Source organism: Macaca mulatta, chromosome 7 (assembly GCF_049350105.2).
Source record: "Macaca mulatta isolate MMU2019108-1 chromosome 7, T2T-MMU8v2.0, whole genome shotgun sequence".
In the NCBI taxonomy this organism is placed as follows: Eukaryota; Metazoa; Chordata; class Mammalia; order Primates; family Cercopithecidae; genus Macaca; species Macaca mulatta.
This window is the reverse complement of record NC_133412.1, coordinates 43044443-43066466: the sequence shown is the minus strand read 5'-3', so window position 1 is coordinate 43066466 and position 22024 is coordinate 43044443. Positions and strand designations below refer to the sequence as shown.

General features: G+C 43.9%; 2 protein-coding genes across 6 annotated transcripts in view; one reads left to right on the top strand and one right to left on the bottom strand.

The window, feature by feature from the left end:
- SLC24A1 (solute carrier family 24 member 1) overlaps positions 1–16306 on the bottom strand; it is a 44398-nt gene extending 28092 nt beyond the window's left edge. For both annotated transcript variants that reach the window (XM_015142512.3, XM_015142513.3), the window contains exons 1-3: positions 14941–16306; positions 8591–8691; positions 1556–3568 (exon numbers count right to left, since the gene is read on the bottom strand). In XM_015142512.3, the coding sequence (XP_014997998.3) occupies positions 1556–3445 (1890 nt within the window). In that variant the 5' untranslated portion in view covers positions 3446–3568; positions 8591–8691; positions 14941–16306. The remainder of the gene's footprint in view (positions 1–1555; positions 3569–8590; positions 8692–14940) is intronic.
- INTS14 (integrator complex subunit 14) overlaps positions 16307–22024 on the top strand; it is a 34042-nt gene continuing 28324 nt past the window's right edge. Inside the window, exons 1-2 of one of the 4 annotated variants that reach the window (XM_015142517.3) lie at positions 16307–16418; positions 20537–20803. In XM_015142517.3, the coding sequence (XP_014998003.2) occupies positions 20582–20803 (222 nt within the window). In that variant the 5' untranslated portion in view covers positions 16307–16418; positions 20537–20581. Of the gene's footprint in view, positions 16720–20519; positions 20804–22024 lie in introns of all 4 variants that reach the window. The other 3 variants (XM_015142514.3, XM_015142518.3, XM_015142516.3) reach the window with 3 other exon arrangements.

Sequence of the window (22024 nt, the reverse complement as noted above, 5' to 3'; positions counted from 1 at the left end):
GGCTTCATGGAGGATAGTCTGGTGGGAAATAGCACTGAATGGGGAGTTAGAAGACTGGGTTCCTGTTCCAGTTCTGATACCTGCTGGCTGTATGACCCTGGGTGGGATATTTCCTTTTTGGACCATCTGCAAATGACACAATAGAAGCTCAATTGACCAGATCAGACACATAACCATTGCGTTGGGTCCTGACAGAACTGAACTCACTTGGACATGGGACATTATCATAGAATGCTAGAGTTAGACGGGACCTTTCAGCGATTAGTTGGATTCTATCATTTCTCCTAGAGAGGGCAAAGGACCTGTCTATGGTCACACAATTCATTAGAGGCAGAATCAGATTAGAACCCAGGTTTCCTGGCTCTCTGTTCCATGCTTTGGCCAGAACAACATGTTATCTAAAAAGTCTAAAGGAAGTGCATTTAATCTCCCTTGCCTCACATATCTCACAGACACATTGCTGAGTTTGGTCTCCATCCTGCTCACTCATCAAAACTGCTCTGGATTAAGTAGCTAAGTCCTTCCACTCTGCATGCAAAATTCTGCTCACACCAGCAGCTTCTCTGAGACCTGGAATAGGCAGGCTGTCAGCCAACCCTTACCCAAACTCACCCTTTAGGAGCAGGAGAGAAGTGGGGTCTGTGTTCGCTAAGGTACCCTCACTTTAGAGTCTCAAGGAACAAAAAATTTGGAATGATCCGGGTGTGGTGGTATGTGCCTGTAGTCCCAGTTACTCCCAACCCAAAAAACCCAAAAAATTTTGGAATGAATTTTCAGAGATCACTTCTGCAATTAATCATCTTCCAGGTTATTGAATCATCCAATGAATTTAACAAGAAGGTCCCTCAAGTGAGCAGAGAAGTTCTTGGAAAGGAACTCATGGGTCAGGAGAAAGCCCTAGGATTGGTGCTCCTGGTGTCTGGTCTCCAATGCGCACAGAGTGAGGGGCTCTGCCCCCAGGACTAGCTTGTCAGTGGATGAACAGAGCTCCCATCTTTTCTAATATTTTCAGAACAAAACAAAAATATAAAAGCTTCCCCCTTCTCAGACCCCATCCAAGTCTGGAATGTGAGCTAACGGGATTAAATGAAAATGAGGGTGCTAGCTAAACCCTGAACACCATGTACATGGAAGAGATTAACATTTTTCCTCGCCTGGCATCTTCTTGGACATTCTCCAAAGCCCAACTCAAATGTCATTTCCAAACACCTGGTCATACCAACCCGAGCTCAAATCTTGGTTCCACTGCCTATTTGCTGTGTGACCTTGAACATGTGGTTTAACGTCTTTAGGCTTCAGTTTCCTCTCCTGCAAATGGGGATCATAATATGACCAGTTTATAGGGTGATTAAGGGTTGAGCCAATGTCATGCTTACAAAGGCCCCAGCACAGTGCCTGGCAGAGAATAGGTACTCTATAAATGTTGAATAAATAGTAAGGGAACCAGAGCATTCATCTCTTGAGGTCTGATCCAGCACCTTCTCTTCAGGTCCTGGCTTCGCCACATCCTTTCATGTCAAAGGGGCTAGAGAAGCCTGAGCCAATTTGTCCTTACCTTGCTGAGGTCTCCTAAGGCCATGACCTTAGCTGCTGGCCTCCTGCTGAGCTGCTCCTTCACCCAGGCCTCGATTTGCTTGTTCCACTTCATGGTGAACACATAGAAGGCATAGGCCAGCAGCAGCAGCAGGCTCTCCCACCAGGCAATAAGGCTGTCCAGGAAGAAGAGGATGAGCATTATCAGGTCAAGGATGTAGAAGGAGACATCACGGAATAAGGGCCACCAGGTGAGGTTGAGGATCTCTCGGGAGAAGAGGGAACAAGTGCCAATGACAAAGAGAATGTTGAACACAGCAGAGCCCACAATGGTACCGATGCCCACGTTGCTGTGGGAAATGAAGACACCGATGAGGGAGGTGAAGAGCTCAGGGGCAGAGCCTCCAGCAGCCATGAATGTGGCACCTGCCACATCCTCGGAGATCTGCAGCTTGTCTGTGATGACACCTAGGGCTGGAACGAAGTACTCATCGCAAACAATGGCCAAGGCCACAAACACATACATCATGCCAAAAATGTGCAGGACCACCCAGCCCTGCCGCCGCTCCTCCACACTGAACAGATCTGGGGGGTACTCTCCCTTCGGGGGGAGGTCTGGCAAGATGGGAGGCAGCACTGAGGGACTGGGACTGAGCTCCTCTGGGAGCAGGGCCGTTGTGAGGCTTGGGGAGGGAGTGGTGGGCATGGCTGGGGTTGGCTTCACAACCACACAGTGATGGACCTGCGTGGTCGGCTTTGCCCTGACTGTGGGGGTTGTTGAGGTGCTGGGTGCTGTGTAAGGTTTCTTTGCCAGCCTCCAGACTGTGGTTGGGGCTGTTTCGATGGCTGACACACTGGTCCTCGGTGAGGGATTCCTAACACTCCAGGCAGCAGTGAAGGCTTTGGTTTCTGATGGGTTGCTGCCTGTCATGGTGCTTATTGTCACCTGCCCCTCAGAGGTGGCTGGGGTATGCGTCAGGACTGTTCCCTGGGGAGTCATCAGGTTGTTCTTTCCCACTAACCCCCAGGGATGGGCTGAGCTGTTACTTTCCACTCTTCTGGGGGGAGACAGATTGTTTTTTTCCACGATGCTCCTTGGAGAAGTCAAGACGTTTGTTTCTACCTCATGTGTCAGAAAAGTTGGGGTGCTATCAACCATTCCCTTCAGAGTGGTTGGGGTGGTTTCCTCCATTATTCTCTTAAGAGAGTTGGTTTCCAGTATTTTATAGGTTGTTGTAATGTCACTGTCCTTCACTGTTGTTCTGGGGGTGAGCGCATGGCTTGTTTCCGTTGTCATGAATGTGGATGAAGCGTAAGTGCCTACTCTTCTACCACGTGGGGAAGGAGTATACTTCACCTTTTCCCTGACTTGAGTTGGGCTGTAGCTCTTCATTTCTCCTGTGGGTGTTGGGGTATACTTTTTTACTATTTGTCTGCTTGAAGTTGAGGTGTAGTAAGTCAGTGTTCTGCTGGATGTTGGGGTGTCTTCCTTCCTTCTTTCTGTACCTGCTGCTGTTGGGCTATAATTATTCTTGATTGTTGTTGGGATCATCTTGGCTGTCCTTTTAGGAATATCAGGAATATTCTCCACTGTCATGCTCAGTGTTGCTTCATCACTGCCCACTGAGGCTTGGGGTACCAGCATCTCGCCCCCCATTTCAGAGCTAGGTTTTGGAGGGTTGCTGCTCACCATCATCATCTCTTCACTGGGGAGGTCCCGGCTGGCCAGTTTTACAGGCTGATGAGAAGAGACTGCTGCCCACAATGAGGAAAGGCCCCGGGGTCCTCTAAGGTGCTGGTAGGTAGAACTGATGATCAACATTCCCAGTAGGAAGAGGAGGCGACTCCAAGGAAGCCTCTTTGTCCGGAGTAACCGCCTATCTTGCGGCCCCATCCTGATCAATTTCCCCATGCTGGCCAGTTATATCTGGTTACAGAAGGCCTCTCATTCTGTCCTAAGATGGAGGCTACTCTGGGATTCAGGTTGGTGATCAGAGATTTCTCCATGAAGCCCAGCCAGGGGGTATCCACAAACCTAGATGGTAGAAAAAGAGATTATTTACCACTAAGAGGAGATCTGGGATCCATAACAGCCTCATATGGAAAAAAGTGATAATAGAAGCCCCACGAACACAAAAGTATAATGCATGGGGTCTTTGCAAGAGTAAACTACTCCTGTCCCCTGCTCCAGAGGAAAATGCCTACTCTTAAGAGAAAGAGTACCTAGGGGTCCTCTGTACTATGTAGGCCTGCCAGCAGCCCAGGTTCCTGAGCTGGGGCCTGAGTGCTCTATGGAGTCTCCCTGGGCTCTCAGCAAAAGATCTGCCAGTACTCTTCAGGTCCAAGCCTAAGATGCTGGGAGCTCAGTCATCCATAGCTGGTGCCAGGCCACAGGTCTCATCTTATCAAAGGCAGGAAGGAGGTAGGGAGATATGGCTTTAAGCTATAGACAAAAAGAGGCAGTAGTGGAGGACATTGCCAGGGACATTAAGGCTCCATGTATTTTTTTGGACTGACTTAAAACAATTCCACCATCCAGAGTGGGCAAAGCTTAAAAGTTAATGTTATAGAGCTTCCCAGAGAATACAGCATGGTGGGAGGATCATGGGAAATGGAGTTGAAAGCCTAGACTCCCTGTTCTGCTGCTTACCAGCTGTGTCATCCTGGACAGGCTGAGCCTTGGTGCCTCATCTGTGAAATGGGCATGATAACATATATATTGGTTATGCAAATATAATCTCTGGAAGGACAATTGGGGAAGGAAAACTGAGGATCAAAGGTCAGAAGGTGACTTATTTTCACTGTATAGTCTGTTAGTTTGACCTTTTTATCATGTGCATGTTATAATATTTTTAATTTAATTTAAATTAAATTAGAATATGAATAATAACAGTGTCACAGGAATGTTGAGAGAGTAAAAACATATGAAAAGCACTGAACAGGCCAGGCATGGTGGCTCACGCCTGGAATCCCAGTACTTTGGGAGGCTGAGGCGGGCAGATCACTTGAGGTCAGGAGTTCAAGACCAGCCTGGCCAACATGGTGAAACCCTATCTCTGCTAAAAATACAAGTTAGTCAGGCATGGTGGCACATGCCTGTAATCCCAGGTGCACGGGAGGCTGAGACATAAGAATTGCTTGAACCTGGCAGGCAGAGGTTGCAGTGAGCTGAGATCGCACCATTGCACTCCAGCCTGGGCAACAGAGCAAAACTCTGTCTCAAAGGAAAAAAAAAAAAAAAAAAAGAAAAGCACTGAACAGAAAGGTTAGTTTTACACAAGAATGAAGGAGGGAAGAACATGAAAGGCCCTCAAAGAATCCTCATTTTATAAAGAAGGGTATTGAGGCCCAGCCTAAGTAAGTATTTATTAAATCTCTAATTAATGTCCATATACTACTACAAAACAATAACTGGAAATTATTGGTTTTGCATATGATATATTAGAAGTGAGCTGACTAACCCATGGAATCTGTCTGGTACAACTCCTCGTCTGAGATATGAAAACACAGAGGTCCAGAGAGGAGATGTGACTTGCTTAACATCACACAGCTAGTGAGTAGCCAAGCAGATGAGCCTCCTAACTCCCCTTTCTTTCTTGCATGCCACACTAATTGGACATGCAAAGGCACTTGTCTTAAAAAGCAAGAGAGGGACAAGCAAAAGGAGATGTAGGAATAAGTGAACTTCCTTCTTTGTCCCTGATTTCTGTAATTTTCTTTCCACTATCTCCCTGCAGCCCCCCGATCCTTGCCATGAACTCAACACTTTGCAGCAAGCCCACTTGTATCTCCAACAGAAATTTCAGAGGGTCTCTCTCTTTCTGATGTTCCTGTGTTATGTAACAGAGCTGAGCTGGCACCCCAGCTGATCACTCCTACCTAATTACATCATTTACCTTCAGATCTTGGCATCTGGCTGTCTTCTCAGCTCTGGAAACTCGTCAGAATCCAAGATCTCAAAGAGTGGGTCTGAAGCTGGACAACAGGGAACACCCCATTCTCCTGCCCCCAGCTCTTCTATGGAATCCTAATTCAAGGCAGGGTCAGGTGTGAAGGGCAGCTCAGGGGAAGAATATCCGATCGTGGCTAATACCCACCTCCTCTAAGAAGCTTATCGGGGCATTGCACAAGTTCTGGGTCCCAGTGCGCCTGACCAAGCCTGAGAGAGTGGGCCTTCCACCAGGGACACAGATGGGCTCACTGTGGGCCCGCAAAGTCAGTGGAGGAACTGGGGAGATTTCTCAAACTTGTTTCTAAGCTATGAGAATGAGAGGTGGTCTAGGGTTTCCATGCTTAGATGGTGGAAAGTTTTGGAAAGATTCAGAAGGTGCCTGGGGCTTAAGAGATCAGAAGGCCTCAGTTAGCATTAGGCTCGACTTGCTGCTGTGTGATTCTAATGTAACCTACAAGTAAATGTGGGGATAATAATATCTGTCCTACTTATCTGTAAGGTGAATGTGAGAATCAAAATAAAAAACAAAGATTATAGAGAAAACACCATGCAAACTTCAAAGCAATTCATACATGAAATCTATGTTATTAGGCCTAAAGGAAATCCTTGGTGTAGAGGGCACTAACGGATCTCCCCAGAGCAGGCTGGGACATCCCAAGATACCTGAGGAGTTGGCATGCTGAGCTCCCTGCACCCCGAGTCCATGACTTGGAGCTGATCAAAGTGGGAGTAGGGTAAGGTAGTGGGGATCTCGTCATCCTAACCATTGATCTGGAAGCCATTTCAATCATTCAGCTAACTCGGCCTGATATTTACTGACTGTCCCTTTCTCCCTTTCCTGTTTCCTCCAGAGTACCTGGGTGCGTGATGCTTTGGGTTACTTTCATCTGGAATAGCAGGTAATCCTCACAGCCTCACCTCTGCCCTGCTTCACCTTGAGTGGCCTGGAACAGTAAGAAGGTCACCAGATCCCTCTGCTGAAGCCTACAGGAGTACCCACCCACTGTGGAAGAGCTGGCTTCATCTCTGAGTATGCTGGGGTCACTCTGGATGTTGGAAGCCTGGGGTCAGGGCCTAAGGTCTGCTAGTTACACGTCCTTGCCTTTATGCTGCTGTGGGCAGAACCAAACCTAGTTCTTTCCCTTTTCATGCCACTGTGTAACACAGTCTCAAACTGGCCCAGAAAGATGAAAAAAGGAACATAATTCACAAAGTAAAATGAGTGATCTTTTTTTCTGAAACAACTCCTCTACATTTACAATGTTGTTTATTCAATATAAAAAATTCAGGGGAGAAGGAAATCCTCAGAAAAGTGATTCCTTTCTCTCATATATTCATAAATGTTGCCAAGGAGTTCTTCCTGGAGTCTAACCTAAATCCTACCTGTTGGGGGTAAACACAGCTTCTTCTGTCTTATTATCATGGGATTCTGGCACATTTTGAAATTCAGCAGGAAATTTGGCTGCTCAACCAAGAATGGAAGCATCCTCTGTACTAGCCATGTGAGTTTGGACAAGTTATTTAACTTCTCAGTTGCTATAAACCTCTCATCCTGTAAAATGAGAATGATAATGACATTACCTGTTTGATAGGGTTGTTGTGGGGATTAATTAATTTGTAAAACATATTAACAGTGCCGGGTACTATTGTTGTTGTTATTCTGCTTTTAGGTATCACAATCAGATTGTGTTAGAGGGGTCAGCAGGTATCACAATCAGATTGCGTTAGAGGGGTCAGCAGGTCTCCATGCATTTCACTGTTACAACGTTCTACTGTGCATTTATTTGTGCAATCACCTGATTAATGTGTACAACTCTTACTAGAGCAGGTGAACTCCAAGAAGACAGGGACCTTGCCTGTCTTATTCATCACTGAATCCCCAGAGCCCAGAACAGTGCCTGGCAAACAATGAATGTATTTAATAAATAAATTTACTTATAAATAAATTTATTTATTAAATATATTTAATTTATATATTTATTTATATTATAAACATATTTATTAAATTCAATATATTTAATATATATTAAACATAAAAAGCATAACCCAGTGAGGAAGATGCTCAGAGATGGAGCCCCTGAGGGGATGGAGAGGGGAATGCCCACTCGAAAAGTTCATGACCTTTTGAGAGCAAATGGCTGGAGAATGGCCAGCACCACTGAGAAGGGGAAGCTGATCTGCTTTGCTCTATAAAATTGCCTCATTTTATACCCTCCCCTGGAACAGGATGGAAGAACTGATGGGGCAGATCTGGCTCTGACCCTCATGATAAAATAAGGGGGTGAGGAAGGCAGATCTTAGAGGTTTGGCAGGACAGCAAGGAGGCCTTTCCTTGCCCTCCAAAGCTCTAGGCCTTTCCTAACTTTTATTAAAACAGAAAGAAGAGGGAACGAGACTTTTCATCTGACATGGAGGGTTTGTGGCTAAGGCTGGTTTATTTCTGGGCCTACATCAGGAGTTGCAACCGACTCTACAGTTGTGCAGTGGAAAGTAGACAAGATTTGAAAGGGTTGCAAATTTTATTTCTTTTGTGTTTTTTTTTTAATCTGGCAAACAGCAAGCATTGATGGGTTGCAAATTTTAATGCCTTTAGGTCCTGGGTAGATAAAAATAAGTTACATCAATCATTTTCTAAGTAACTGGGGAGTGCTGGGGGCTATTTCTGGACAGAGAATAAATGACCCACCGATAGGTATTCCAATGTCAAACAATTTAAAAATATTAAGAAGCAAACAAATGAGTCTGAGGGCTGAATTTAACCTACAGGTACTGCTTTGAAACCTCTAATAAAGTAACAAGTCTGACGAGAAGCAAGCCTAAGGTCTCTGATTCTCAGCTTCCTCATTTATGAAACCAGGAAAGACAAGCTTCCTCATGGAATTGCTATTAGAGTAACAGTGAGAGGATCTGTGGAAAAGCACATTGATCTGTCCAACCTGTACAATGTCACAGCCTAAGGCCTTTTGTTTCTATTGTTTTATTTGTGCATATTATATTGTTTATAGGATTAAAAATGGCTGTATAGTTGTCACTGGTGGAAAACAACAAAATAAGTCCCCAAACATCCTATGATACATCTTTACAAGCCAGTGGCTAGAACCATACCTGAGACAGGGAGATGCAGGTGGTGGCACTTCACACTGAGTGCAGCTCAGAGACAGGATTTCATCCTTACAGCCAAGTGCCCTTCTGGAGAGGCCAGAGGCCTAGAGAAAAGGTCAGAGAGGTGATTTCAGAGGACTTCAGTGTGGCCAAGCAGGAAACCACACAGTCCCAGTATGATTCACAAAGCCCCTCAAAGTAAGAGAAACAGCCCACTAAGTAAAACTCCCACGTTAAATCTGACTTTATAAAGGACTGATGATTGAGGCACAGCAAGATACTTTTTTTTTTTTCCTGTAAGCTGACAAAGAGTAAGAAATTTAAATAACACCCAGTGCCAACAAAGATACCGGTGAGGATGTGTAAATCAGGTATAGCAGCCCAAGTGACCTTGTTAAACTGTAAATCAGATCATGTCCCTCCTGTATGCCAGACTTTCCAGTGGCTTCCCACCTCAATTGGAGAAAAAGCCCCTATATTAGTCTACCAGGCCCTTTCCAGCTTTGCTTGTAGTAGCAAAAACTGAAATCTAAATGTCAATAGGAAACTGATTACATAAATGATAATAGCACATCTTTACGACAGTCAATTACATATAGCAGTTAAAAGGAATGAATGTGATGCCCAAGATATATTAATAAATCAATAACAATAAAAGCAAGATGCAGAACAGTATATATAATATTGTTGCATTTAGGTAGAAAGTATTATATATGTTATATTATATAGTATATATAATATGTATATACATACACATATATACATACATATGTAGAGACAATTTTGCAAAGCATATGTAAGAATGGCTATACTTCTGTCACCAATAGATATAGAATGAACAAAAACAAACAACGACTCTGATATTTCACTTCTCCAACCCAGTAGCTAGAATCATACTTGAGGCACGGATATATGTATGGTTGCTTCTAAGAAAGCAAATGCTTATTTTTCACTTCATCTATTTTGAAACTTTGAATTTTGCCTGATGCAGTGGTGCACTCCTGTAATCCCAGCACTTTGGGAGGCTGAGAAGGGAGGATTGCTTGAGAACAGGAGTTCAAGACCATCCTGGGCAACATAACAAGACCCTGTCTCTAGTAAAAGAAGTATTTATGGCAAACCCACAGCCAATATCATACTGAGTGGGCAAAAACTGGAAGCATTCCCTTTGAAAACCAGCACAAGACAAGGATGCCCTCTCTCACCACTCCTATTCAACATAGTGTTGGAAGTTCTGGCCAGGGCAATCAGGCAAGACAAAGAAATAAAGGGTATTCAATTAGGAACTAAGGAAGTCAAATTGTCCCTGTTTGCAGATGACATGATTGTATATTTTAAAAACCCCATCATCTCGGCCCAAAATCTCCTTAAGCTGATAAGCAACTTCAGCAAAGTCTCAGGATACAAAATCAATGTGCAAAAATCACAAGCATTCCTGTTCACCATTAACAGACAAACAGAGCCAAACCATGAGTGAACTCCTGTTCACAATTTCTACAAAGAGAATAAAATACCTAGGAATACAACTTACAAGGGATGTGAAGGACCTCTTCAAGGAGAACTACAAACCATTGCTCAATAAAATAAAAGAGAACACAAACAAATGGAAGAATATTCTATGCTCATGGATAGGAAGAATCAATATCGTGAAAATGGCCATACTGCCCAAAGTAATTTATAGATTCAATGCCATCCCTATCAAACTACCAATGACTTTCTTCACAGAATTGGAAAAAACTACTTTAAAATTCATACGGAACCAAAAAAGAGCCTGCATTGCCAAGACAATCCTAAGCAAAAAGAACAAAGCTGAAGGCATCATGCTACCTGACTTCAAACTATACTACCAGACCACAGTAACCAAAACAGCATGGTACTGGTACCAAAACAGATAGATAGACCAACGGAACAGAACAGAGGCCTCAGAAATAGCACCACACATCTACAACCATCTGATCTTTGACAAACCTGACAAAAACAAGCAATGGGGAAAGGATTCCCTATTTAATAAATGGTGCTTGGAAAATTGGCTGGCCATACGTAGAAAGCTGAAACTGAATCCCTTCCTTACAACTGACACAAAAATTAATTCAAGATAGATTAAAGACTTAAATGTTAGACCTAAAACCATAAAAACCCTAGAAGAAAACCTAGGCAATACCATTCAGGACATAGGCATGGCCAAGGACTTCATGACTAAAACACCAAAAGCAATGGCAACAAAAGCCAAAACAGACAAATGGGATCTAATTAAATTAAAGAGCTTCTGCACAGGAAAAGAAACTACCATCAGAGTGAACAGGCAACCTACAGAACGGGAGAAAAATTTTGCTATCTACCCATCTGACAAAGGGCTAATATCCAGAATCTACAAAGAAGTCAAACAAATTTACAAGAAAGAAACAAACAACCCCATCAAAAAGTGGGCAAAGGATATGAACAGACACTTCTCAAAAGAAGACATCTATGCATCCAAGAGGCACATGAAAAAATGCTCATCATCACTGGTCATCAGAGAAATGCAAATCAAAACCACAATGAGATACCATCTCATGCCAGTTAGAATGGCAATCATTAAAAAGTCAGGAAACAACAGATGCTGGAGAGGATGTAGAGAAATAGGAACGCTTTTACACTGTTGGTGGGAGTGTAAATTAGTTCAACCATTGTGGAAGACAGTGTGGTGATTTCTCAAGGATCTAGAACTAGAAATACCATTTGACCCAGCAATTCCATTACTGGGTATATACCCAAAGGATTATAAATCATGCTACTATAAAGACACATGTGCACATATGTTTATTGTGGCACTATTCACAATAGCAAAGACTTGGAACCAACCAAATGTCCACCAATGATAGACTGGATTAAGAAAACGTGGCACATATACACCATGAAATGCTATGCGGCCACAGAAAAGAATGAGTTCATGTCCTTTGCAGGGACATGGATGAAGCTGGAAACCATCATTCTCAGCAAACTATCACAAGGACAGAAAACCAAACACCACATGTTCTCACTCATAGGTGGGAATTGAACAATGAGATCACTTGGACACAGGGCGGGGAACATCACACACTGGGGCCTGTTGGGGGTGGGGGAGTGGGGGAAGGATAGCATTAGGAGAAATAACTAATGTAAATGATGAGTTGATGGGTGCAGCAAACCAACGTGGCACATGTATACCTATGTATCAAACCTGCACTTTGTGCACATGTACCCTAGAACTTAAAGTATGATTTAAAAAAATTAAAATTAACTTTGAATTTTTCTCCATAGACACAAATTAATTTTTTTTTTTTTTTTTGAGACAGGGTCTTGCTCTCTTGCCCAGGCTGGAGTGCAGTGGTGCGATCTTAGTTCACTGCAACCTCCACCTCCCGGGTTCAGGTGATTCTCATGCCTCAGCCTTCCGAGCAGCTGAATACAGGTGCCCACCACGACAGCTGGCTAATTATTGTATTTGTAGTAGAGACAGGGTTACACCATGTTGATCAGGCTTGTCTCAAACACCTGACCTCAAGTGATCTACCCACCTCAGCCTCCCAAAGTGCTGGGATTACAGGTGTGAGTAATCCATGCCTGGCCTCCCAGCCTTACAAATTACCTTTTATAATTTTTTTAAAAACTAGTTTTATTTGGCTTTATCTTCTTTTTCATTGAAAGATGCCACCAAGGTTTTAAGAGGGTGAGTGGTGAGCCTGGCAAGATAGGTCAGGGCCCAGATATGAGGGGCCTTTAAAAATTTAGACTTGATAGCATTTTGTTTGTTTGTTTGTTTGTTTGTTTTTAGAGATAAGATCTTGTCCTGGCTGGAGTACAGTGGCACAATCATAGCTCACTGCAGCCTTGAACTCTTGAGCTCAAACAATCCTCCTGCCTCAGCCTCCTGAGTAGCTAGGATTACAGGTGCACACCACCACACCTGGTTAATTTTAATTTTTGTAGAGACAAGGTCTTGCTATATTGCCCAGGCTAGTCTCGAACAGCTGGGCTGAAGCGATTCTCCTGCCTCCACCTCCCAAAGCGCTGGGAGCCACCACACTAGGCCTTTATAGCACTTTTCAAAGTAAAGAGTGTATGGAATAAAGAAGTTCCTTTCTACTTTCTTAGAGAAATGTAGTATCTACCAAGTTTTCTCTGTTTTCCCCTTTGAAATTTTTTTTTTCCAGTAACCTCTCTTACTCCCCTCCTATCTTCTTTCCACAAATGCACATCCACCATCACATGCCAGACCCTGGGGGATCCAGCGGTGGATAAAGCTCACCCTATTTTCAGAGCAAAGGCAAAGTTAATTGGAATTGGAAATGTGTAAAAGCTTTTCTTTGTTCAGTGAGTCTTTTCATTATTTAAAATAGAGAGAAGCTTTGTGGTTTTCTCAAATGCTCTGGAAAAAACTGAAAGAGGATTGAGAGCAATTTTAAAAGGAGGGGGAGCACAGTTTTCCAAATACATTTCAAAGGAAAAGAGGGAGAAACCTATGGATTAAAAGAGACTTCTGAGATATAGCAATGGATTTCAGTATCTGGATCTTACTTGGATCCTGACTCAAATAACCAAAGTGTAAAAAAGTAAAATTTATGATATTTATGACACAACTGAATATTTGAAAGCTGATTAGATATTTGATGATCTTAGGGATTTATTGTTAATTATGTTAAATTTGATAATGGTATTGTAATTATATATTTTTAAGTTCTCATTCTTAAAGGAAACATTCTATCTGGGATCTGCATCAAAATAATATGTGGGGAGAAGTCGGTAGGGGTGTACATGAAACGAGATGAGGATTGCATTGACAGCAGAAACTGGGTGAAGGGAACACTGGGATTTATTATCCTAATCTCCCTATCTTTGTCTATGTTTGAAATTTTCCATAATAAATTTTTTTTCAGAAGAGAGAAGGGTCATATTTATGATATTTTTTGACTTCTGCTTTGGTGAAAACAGTGAAATGGGGGGGGGGGAATGATGAGAGGAAGAGGCTGGAGCTTAGAAGTATGATTTGGGAGTGAACACTCTCCAGACTAGAGGGGCAGGAAGGGAAATGCAGGGCAAAGGACATCATGGGAGTGTGAGAAGAGAGGGAAGAATGGAAAAGAGAAGTAGGCCCACTGCTTTCCCCTTCCCCACCCCTCAGCCTTTTCTTCACTTACTCATTCCCTACCCCTTATCTCTGTAGATGAACAATCATCTTGGGGCCAAATGCAGTGGCTCATGCCTGTAATCCTGGCACTTTGGGAGGCCAAGGAGGGAGGATCGCTTGAACTCAGGAGTTCAAGACCACTCTGGGCAACATAGTGAGACCCCCATCTCTACAAAAAATTTAAAACTTAGCCAGGCATGGTGGCACGTGCCTGTAGTGTCCCAGCTACTTGGGAGGTTGAGGTTAGGGGGGATTGCTTAAACTCAGGAAGTCAAGGCTGCAATAAGTCATGACTATGCCACTGTGCTCCAGCCTGGGTGACAGAGACCCTGTCACCACACACACACACACACAAATCACCCTGGGAACTTAACAAGATTCTCAAGCACCAAGTCATGAAATTCCATTTCCATTTCACTTGGCAAGGCCTGGGAATCTGCATTTTCAACACGTGCTCTAGGAGATTTAGATATCTAGACTTCCCTTTGAGTTCCCCAGTACCTGGCCCCTGTGAGAGCCATGGTTTTTCTGTCATTAACCTTTACTCTGTCAGAGTGGGGATCAAACTGCCTTTCAAAGCCTTTGGGACAGCAGTCCACCGTTTCGAGCCAGGAAAAAATAAAGGGAATGAGAGATTATGCAAAAGAAACTTATTTATTGATTTCCTTTAATGTGTGTGTGGAAACATGCAAATGCTGAGGGTTGCTTGACTGGGGAAAAGAAATTCATCAGTCAGCTATGGCTTGAAAGACACCTCCTTTAAGACCTTCTAACCTTTGTGCTGATGTTCTCTGATGTTATAGTCACTGAACAACCTTCTGATTTGTAATGGGATTCCACTAAGGAGGAAAAACAAACTAGTTGCCCTAAGTAACACAGTCCTCCTGGCAGTTGTGCCTTTTATCATCAATTTAATATATTGATTTTTTGCTTTCCAAGTCTCCCAAAGCCTGTTATTCAGAAGAACTAGGTCACAAGATTTGATCATCCATCAGCGAACTAACTTAAGCTTTAGGGTTGGGTAAGGTAATGAATCAGACCTTGCAACTGAGCCAGAATTACCAGGAGGACAGTAACCCTGTGGCTAAGTCATTGTCACATTAGGGGTAACCAGACACTTACTTACCCACACATTCTTGGCCACATCCCTCCCAATAGGGAAAGATTAGAAATTATGACTAAGTTATCAGGCTGCAGCCTTACTTACCTGGAGCCCAATGCCTGCTCAAGCATAACCAGGTCTTGACATGATGAGATGAGCCAGGTTGGGGAAAGAAGTTTTGAAGCACAGGGCAGTCTGCAGGGCCCTGGGCCCCAGTGCTGGCAGGGATATTCCCAGGGACAGGAAAAAACTACAAGCAACTGGACCCACACTCTCCCACAGAACAAGCTGTGAGAAGTCAGATAGACTCGTCTGTTCAGTTCAAAGCATCCGCCTTCCTTGTCCCATCCCCTAATCTCACCCCATCCCATCAGCTAAAAGAAAAAGGCAAATGCCTGCAGCCTTCTAGAGGCCTTTCTGTACTCACTCTGTAACCTATGTGGTTCCACATTATTCTTTGAACCATAACTACTCAGGGGCCTGCTGGCATCCATCTAAGCCTATCTCTAGCTGGGATTCCCTGGCTACCTACATGGTTAGAAAGAAAGTCACCTCTTGCCCTCTTAAGGACTTCACTGAGGCACAGGCTACAATGGAGACACCGGGCGGCCAGAGTGGCAGCCAAGAGCCCATGTTGCTTTACAGGGAAATCTGAGCATGCACGCCTTGTCCAGGGTGAGGGGATGGGGGAATAAAGTGAGCATTTGGGCTGAGGAGACCACGGGGCCAAGTCTTGAGGTAAATTGGGCTCAGGTCAGCTAAAAAGGATATACAAAGCGTACCTCAGCCAGGAATTACAGTTTTGGGGTTTTTTTTTCCCCAAAAGCCTGAAATTCTCGTGTCTTAGCCTCCCAAGTAGCTGGGATTACAGGCGCCCTCCACCGTGCCCGGCTAATTTTTGTATTTTAGTAAAGAGCGGGTTTTCACCAAAGCCCAGGCTGGTCTCAAACTCCTGGCCTGAAGTGATCCGCCCACCTTGGCCTCCCAAAGTGCTGGGATTATAGTCCTGAGCCACCGCTCCCGGCCAGGAATTGTAGGTCAGGAACTGTAGTCTAAAAAGAATAGGAAGAGGATTCTGTCAACCGGTTCAGAGGATATGAGAGCGGGGGCTGAAGAGTGACGAGGAAAACAGCAGGAAGGGTTGGGCTCGTGCACCGACAGGGCCCAGGGAAGTGAGGGGACAAAAGGGTGAAGCAGTCACAGAGTCACAGGGCCAGGTGAGGCCCATGGGTCAGTGGGGCAGGAGGGGGAGAAAAAAACCCGAGAATGGGGAGAGATACAGAGCAATGCAGAGAGACAGGGCGAGAAGCCCCGACCCAGCCAAGGTTCAGAGAAATTGGGGATTTGTGGGAGGAGAGGGGTGGCCGCGGATTGGCCATCGCGAGGAGAGGCCGCGCCCCCTAGCGTCCTTCCGGGCTGAGCCAGAACCCTACCCGGGCGACCCTGAAGCTCGCCAAGGACCGCCCCGCCTAGTGCAGAGTGTCGGCGCCGGGTTCCCTTCTGTCGCGCGGCCCTATAGTTCCGGCTGTGGCGCGCGGGCGGAAAGTTTATGGTGACGGACTGTGTCCGGCGATGGGCACGGGGTGAGTGGGAGGCCGAGGGCCCATTGCTGCCTTTCGTTGCTTATTGGGGTTACAGGTGAAGGGGATAGGGGTGAGGAACAACCCAGGGCCAGCGCTTGGCCTTCCCGCCACCCTGGCGGCCGCCCCGCGCCGTCCCTGAGGCGCCAGTTCCGGGGCGCTGCTCCCGTCCTCCCCTCTGTTTCAGGCTCGGGGTCCCCAGCTCCGCGTAAACTGCACGATTTCGCCCTCTGCTCAGCCCCGCTCTGCCCCCCCTTTCCGTGAGAGACTTCCAGATCTCACATTTTCTTGACTGATTTTTAAGGTAAAAATACATCTCCCAGATGCGATTTTCAGTCTGGACTTTTAGAGATGAAGTTGTATCTGAGAACTGGGGAATTATAGCTGATGGACAATTGGTATTCAAGGCCAAATAGGTGGCTTGGGCCTATTTTTCAGACCGTTCTTGAGAAAGAAGAGCCCTAGTTGTTTGAACAGTACACATGGGAAGTGGGTGGCGGTGGGAGACTTGAGGCTCAGAATCCACCCAAGTAAGGAATACATAGTGTTGTTCTCACAAAATTGCTAGACTGTGGTGGGCAGGGATATTTTTTTTTCTTTTTCTTTTTTTCTGAGACAGAGTCTCGCTCTGTCGCCCAGGCTGGAGAGCAGTGGCGTGATCGCGGCTCCCTGCAACCTCTGCCTTCCAGGTTCAAGCAATTCTCCTGTCTCAGCCTCCCAAGTAACTGGAACTACAGGCGCACGCCACCACGTCTGGCTAATTTTTGTATTTTTAGTAGAGATGGGGTTTCACCATATTGGTCAGGCTGGTCTTGAACTCCTGACCTCAGGTGATCTGCCAGTCTAGGCCTCCCAAAGTGCGGGGATTACAGGCGTGCCTGGCCTTTTTGTTTTTTTGTTTAATCAGGCCTAGACTGCTTGAATGAACTATCCTTCAGGAATTTTCAGTTCCCTCCTTTACTCCAACCTGAGTACTAAATTGATTTCCCACGACTTTGTAACTGTTAAGGAGGTACATTTGGGAGTAGACACAAATGCATCAGTTGGGAGAAAGAGCCAGTTCCAGAGGTGTCTTCAGAGAAGGCAAGACTGCCAGCTGTCATCTGTCAACAGCAGATTTCATGGGCTGAAAGTGCTTTTTTGTATTTGATCTAAGTCTGTGTAAATGTTTCCTCCCATTCTCCTAAGACGTGAGGGCAGTACTCCTCATGATCCTCAACTTGTAAAAAGGCATCCTTGCATGAATGGGACTACCACAGGAGCTGGGCAGAGGCGAGGGAGTCCCCCATATCTCTGCTTGAATGAGAAGAGGAAATGTGTTTCTGGTGTCCAGAGTTAACATTTATAATGTATTTTGCTAAATAATATATGGTATATCTTGTGATTTAGGGGTAGTTCATTAGTTATTATCAAATTGTTGGGCACCTACTATGTGCCAGTTACTGTGATAAGTTTTGAGGAGACATCATGGACAAAATCTGGCATGGTCCTTGCCCTTAGTGAGCATATGTTATGGTGTAGTTGAACCAATATTGTGCAGGACCTCACTTTTTTTTTTTTTTAATCAGGCCTATACTGGTTGATTGAACCATCGTTCGGGAACTTTCAGTTTCTTCTTTTACGCCTATGATTACAACCTTAGTTGTCAACATTGTTTCCATAAACCAGTGTATTCTGAGTTCAAAACAGCCTGCTTACAAATGGAATTTTGGCCCTGCACGGTGGCTCACGCCTATAATCCCAGCACTTTGGGAGGCAGAGGTGGGTGGATCACAAGGTCAGAAGTTCGAGACCAGCCTGACCAATGTGGTGAAACCCTGTCTCTACTAAAAATACAAAAATTAGCCAGGTATGGTGACACGCACCTGTAGTCACAGCTACTCGGGAGGCTGAGGCAGGAGAATGGCGTGACCCCAGGAGGCGGTGCTTGCAGTGAGCAGAGATCATGCCACTGCACTCCAGCCTGAGCAACACAGCAAGACCCCATCTCATAAAAAAAAAATGGAATTTTAGAATATGACACATTTGCAGCTGGGCACTATCCTTAAACAAGCAGTCTGGCTACTGTTAAATGTTTTGAAGTGAATCCCAAAAAAGAAAGTTGTGAACATTAAATTTGTAACTGTTTATATACACCTAATCTCTCTAATTGTATATATGCATTATGATTTTTATGAAGTTGTAAGCAATGTATAATACAGTTCTGGGGCCTGCTTTTCTCAGTTACTAATGCTTTCTATAATTATTTTTGCTATCTATAGTACATATTCATTTATAGTTTTATGATATTTCATCATGTCAGTAGACTGCAGGTTGCTTAATAATAGAGTAGCAGCAAGCTGTATTCCTGTGAGCAGGTCTGTGTATCTGTAAACTTTTTTATTTTTGAGCACCAAAATGTTTTCTTTTTTTCTTTTTTTTTTTTTTTTTTGAGACGGAGTCTCGCTCTGTCACCCAGGCTGGAGTGCTGTGGCCGGATCTCAGCTCACTGCAAGCTCCGCCTCCCGGGTTCCCGCCATTCTCCTGCCTCAGCCTCCCGAGTAGTAGCCGGGACTACAGGCGCCCGCCACCTCGCCCGGCTAGTTTTTTTTTGTATTTTTTAGTAGAGACGGGGTTTCACCGTGTTAGCCAAGATGGTCTCGATCTCCTGACCTCGTGATCCGCCCGTCTCGGCCTCCCAAAGTGCTGGGATTACAGGCTTGAGCCACCGCGCCCGGCCAAAATGTTTTCTTTATGCTAATTCTCAATCCATAATTTTGAATAACTCCATTTCTACATTTTGACTTTTCTACACAATTTCGTGAGATAATTCCAGCTTTATAACTTTCTTTTCTTTTTTTTTTTTCTTGAGACGGAGCCTTGCTCTGTCACCCAGGCTGGAGTGCAGTGGCATGATCTCAGCTTACTACAACTTCCGCCTCTTGTGTTCAAGCGATTCTTGTGCCTCAGCCTCCCAAGTAGCCACCACGCTCGGCTGATTTTTGTATTTTTAGTGTAGAGACAGGGTTTCACCATATTGGCCAGGCTGGTCTCAAACTCCTGACCTCAAGAGATCTGCCCACCTGGGCCTCCCAAAGTGCTGGGATTACAGGCATGAGCCACTGTGCCTGGCCTTAAATATTCTTTTTTTTTTTTTTTTTTTTTTTTTTTTTTTTTGAGACGGAGTCTCGCTCTGTCGCCCAGCCTGGAGTGCAGTGGCCGGATCTTGGCTCACTGCAAGCTCCGCCTCCCGGGTTTACGCCATTCTCCTGCCTCAGCCTCCCGAGTAGCTGGGACTACAGACGCTCGCCACCTCGCCCGGCTATTTTTTTGTATTTTTTTACTACAGACGGGGTTTCACCGGGTTAGCCAGGATGGTCTCGATCTCCTGACCTCATGATCCGCCCGTCTCGGCCTCCCAAAGTGCTGGGATTACAGGCTTGAGCCACCGCGCCCGGCCGGCCTTAAATATTCTTTAATTTTGTTCTTTTCCTTCACAGTTGAAGTACTATTGGCCAGTTGATGTACAATGAGTACTACTGAGGCTAGCAGTTTATTACTTTTGTTATGCTTAATGATTTCCAATTTGTCTAATTTGGTTTATGACTTTACTAGTCCTTTCATTTTTATATTTGGCATTCATTTTACTAAAACAAGGGCACCAACCAACAAAATAATTAAACACATGCACTAATACTGCAAAAAGGTTGTGACAGTGCCAAAAAACAATGGTTGATTGTCAGATAGCACCACCATATGACAATTAGAAATGCTCTTCAGTAAATTAAGTGTTAGAGAGGAGATGTAGGAGTTTATTAAGTTGCGTAAAAGTCAAATGTGTGAAAGTCAAGGGCTACCTGAAGTTAGCAGGGCTTTTTTTTTTTTTTTTTTTTCCAGTAGATATATTTAGATAGTCCTTGATTTATGGTCACTTAATGGGTGATTCTAAGAGTGGTCCTTACAATGAACTAAGCTGCTCACTTCCCTCTCACTGAGTTCCCTAGGGATTATTCCTCACCTCAACTTAAATGGTGTTTGCCTCTGCTAATTTCTGGGAAATTAAAGTTATGGTGAAAAATATTCTTTTCTCTCCATGACATGTAAGACCTTATTTATTTTCTACAGCATTTCTCTGTTTTTAGCTGTCTGTTTGCATTCTGATTGGGAACACTGGGATCGTTTTCATCATGCCGACAGTGGTGGTAATGGATGTATCCCTTTCCATGACCCGACCTGTGTCTATTGAGGGGTCCGAGGAATACCAGCGTAAGCACCTAGCAGCCCATGGTTTAACGATGCTGTTTGAGCACATGGCCACAAATTACAAGCTTGAATTTACAGCACTCGTGGTTTTCTCATCACTTTGGGAGTTGATGGTCCCCTTCACAAGAGATTATAATACCCTACAGGTACAAAAAGTAGTAAGTTATTGTATGTACAGGGCCTAAATTTATCGGGAGGAAAACTGTGTTATAATGCATTGAACATTTAGAACTTTGGCATTATTTAATAAGTCTATTAATACTTAATATGTGTAGCTAAACAACAAGAATTCACAACCAGTAGGTCTTAATGCCTGCTGTTTCTTCAATACAGCTATGAGTTAGAGCTGTGAGTTTTTCCCTTATTTTCCTCTCTTGGTTTTCTGGAATTCTCTGTGGAAAAGTGAGCATCTCAGGATGTAGTGCTCCATTCCCTAAAATTTAGGGTCTTTAGGCTCAACACTTAATTTTTTTCTACTCTCCCATAAAATTTGAGGAAATGAAAAATTAGCCCTTTCTTGTTCTAGAGTAATTCAAAATGATATTTCCTTTCCAACAAATAGCTTTGATTTTGATACCAATAAATTAAAATTTTAAAATCTCAATTGGTAGATACTATCTTTCAATGGTGTTTTCTGTGTCATGTCAGAATTTACTTTCTGACAACATCTCTAAATGATAGTATTTCCAGCAGTGCCTAACACAGTGTCTTACCCATGGTGAGCAGTCAAGAAGTGTCTGTTGGCCAGGTGTGGTGGCTCACGCCTGTAATCCCAGCACTTTGGGAGGCCAAGGCGAGAGGATCACTTGAGCCCAGGAGTTTGAGACCAGCCTGGGCAATATGGCAAGATCCCGTCTCTATTTTTAATAAAAAGAAGGGGGAAAAAAAAAAGAAGTGTTTGTGGAATTAAACTGAACAGTTTAACAATTGTTAGGTGGTTTAGAAATCCAGGCTCAATACAGTTTGAATTTTTTAATACAAGTAACAAAATTTTGTTAAATAATTCCTTTTATTATCTCAGATTTTTTAAGTGACTTAAAAGCTTTTTTTTTTTAATTACACTGACTTAAAAAAATGTTTTTTAAATTTTTTTCGTGTAAAAGGATATTAAACTTTTGGTATATATGCTGACTTTCTTACAGGTGAATAAACTAAGGATTTCTGATGTTCTGCAGTTCTGAAATTTAGAGAATTGCTATATAAGGAGTGAGGCGTAATGTTTTAGACCAGGAACCCTGAAGTCAAACTACATACTTACAAATCCAGGTTCTGCCACCTTTAGTCATGAGACCTGGGAAAGTTATTTAATCTTTCTATACTTTAATTACTTCATTTAAAGATAGGGTTAGTAATCTATACCTTATAGT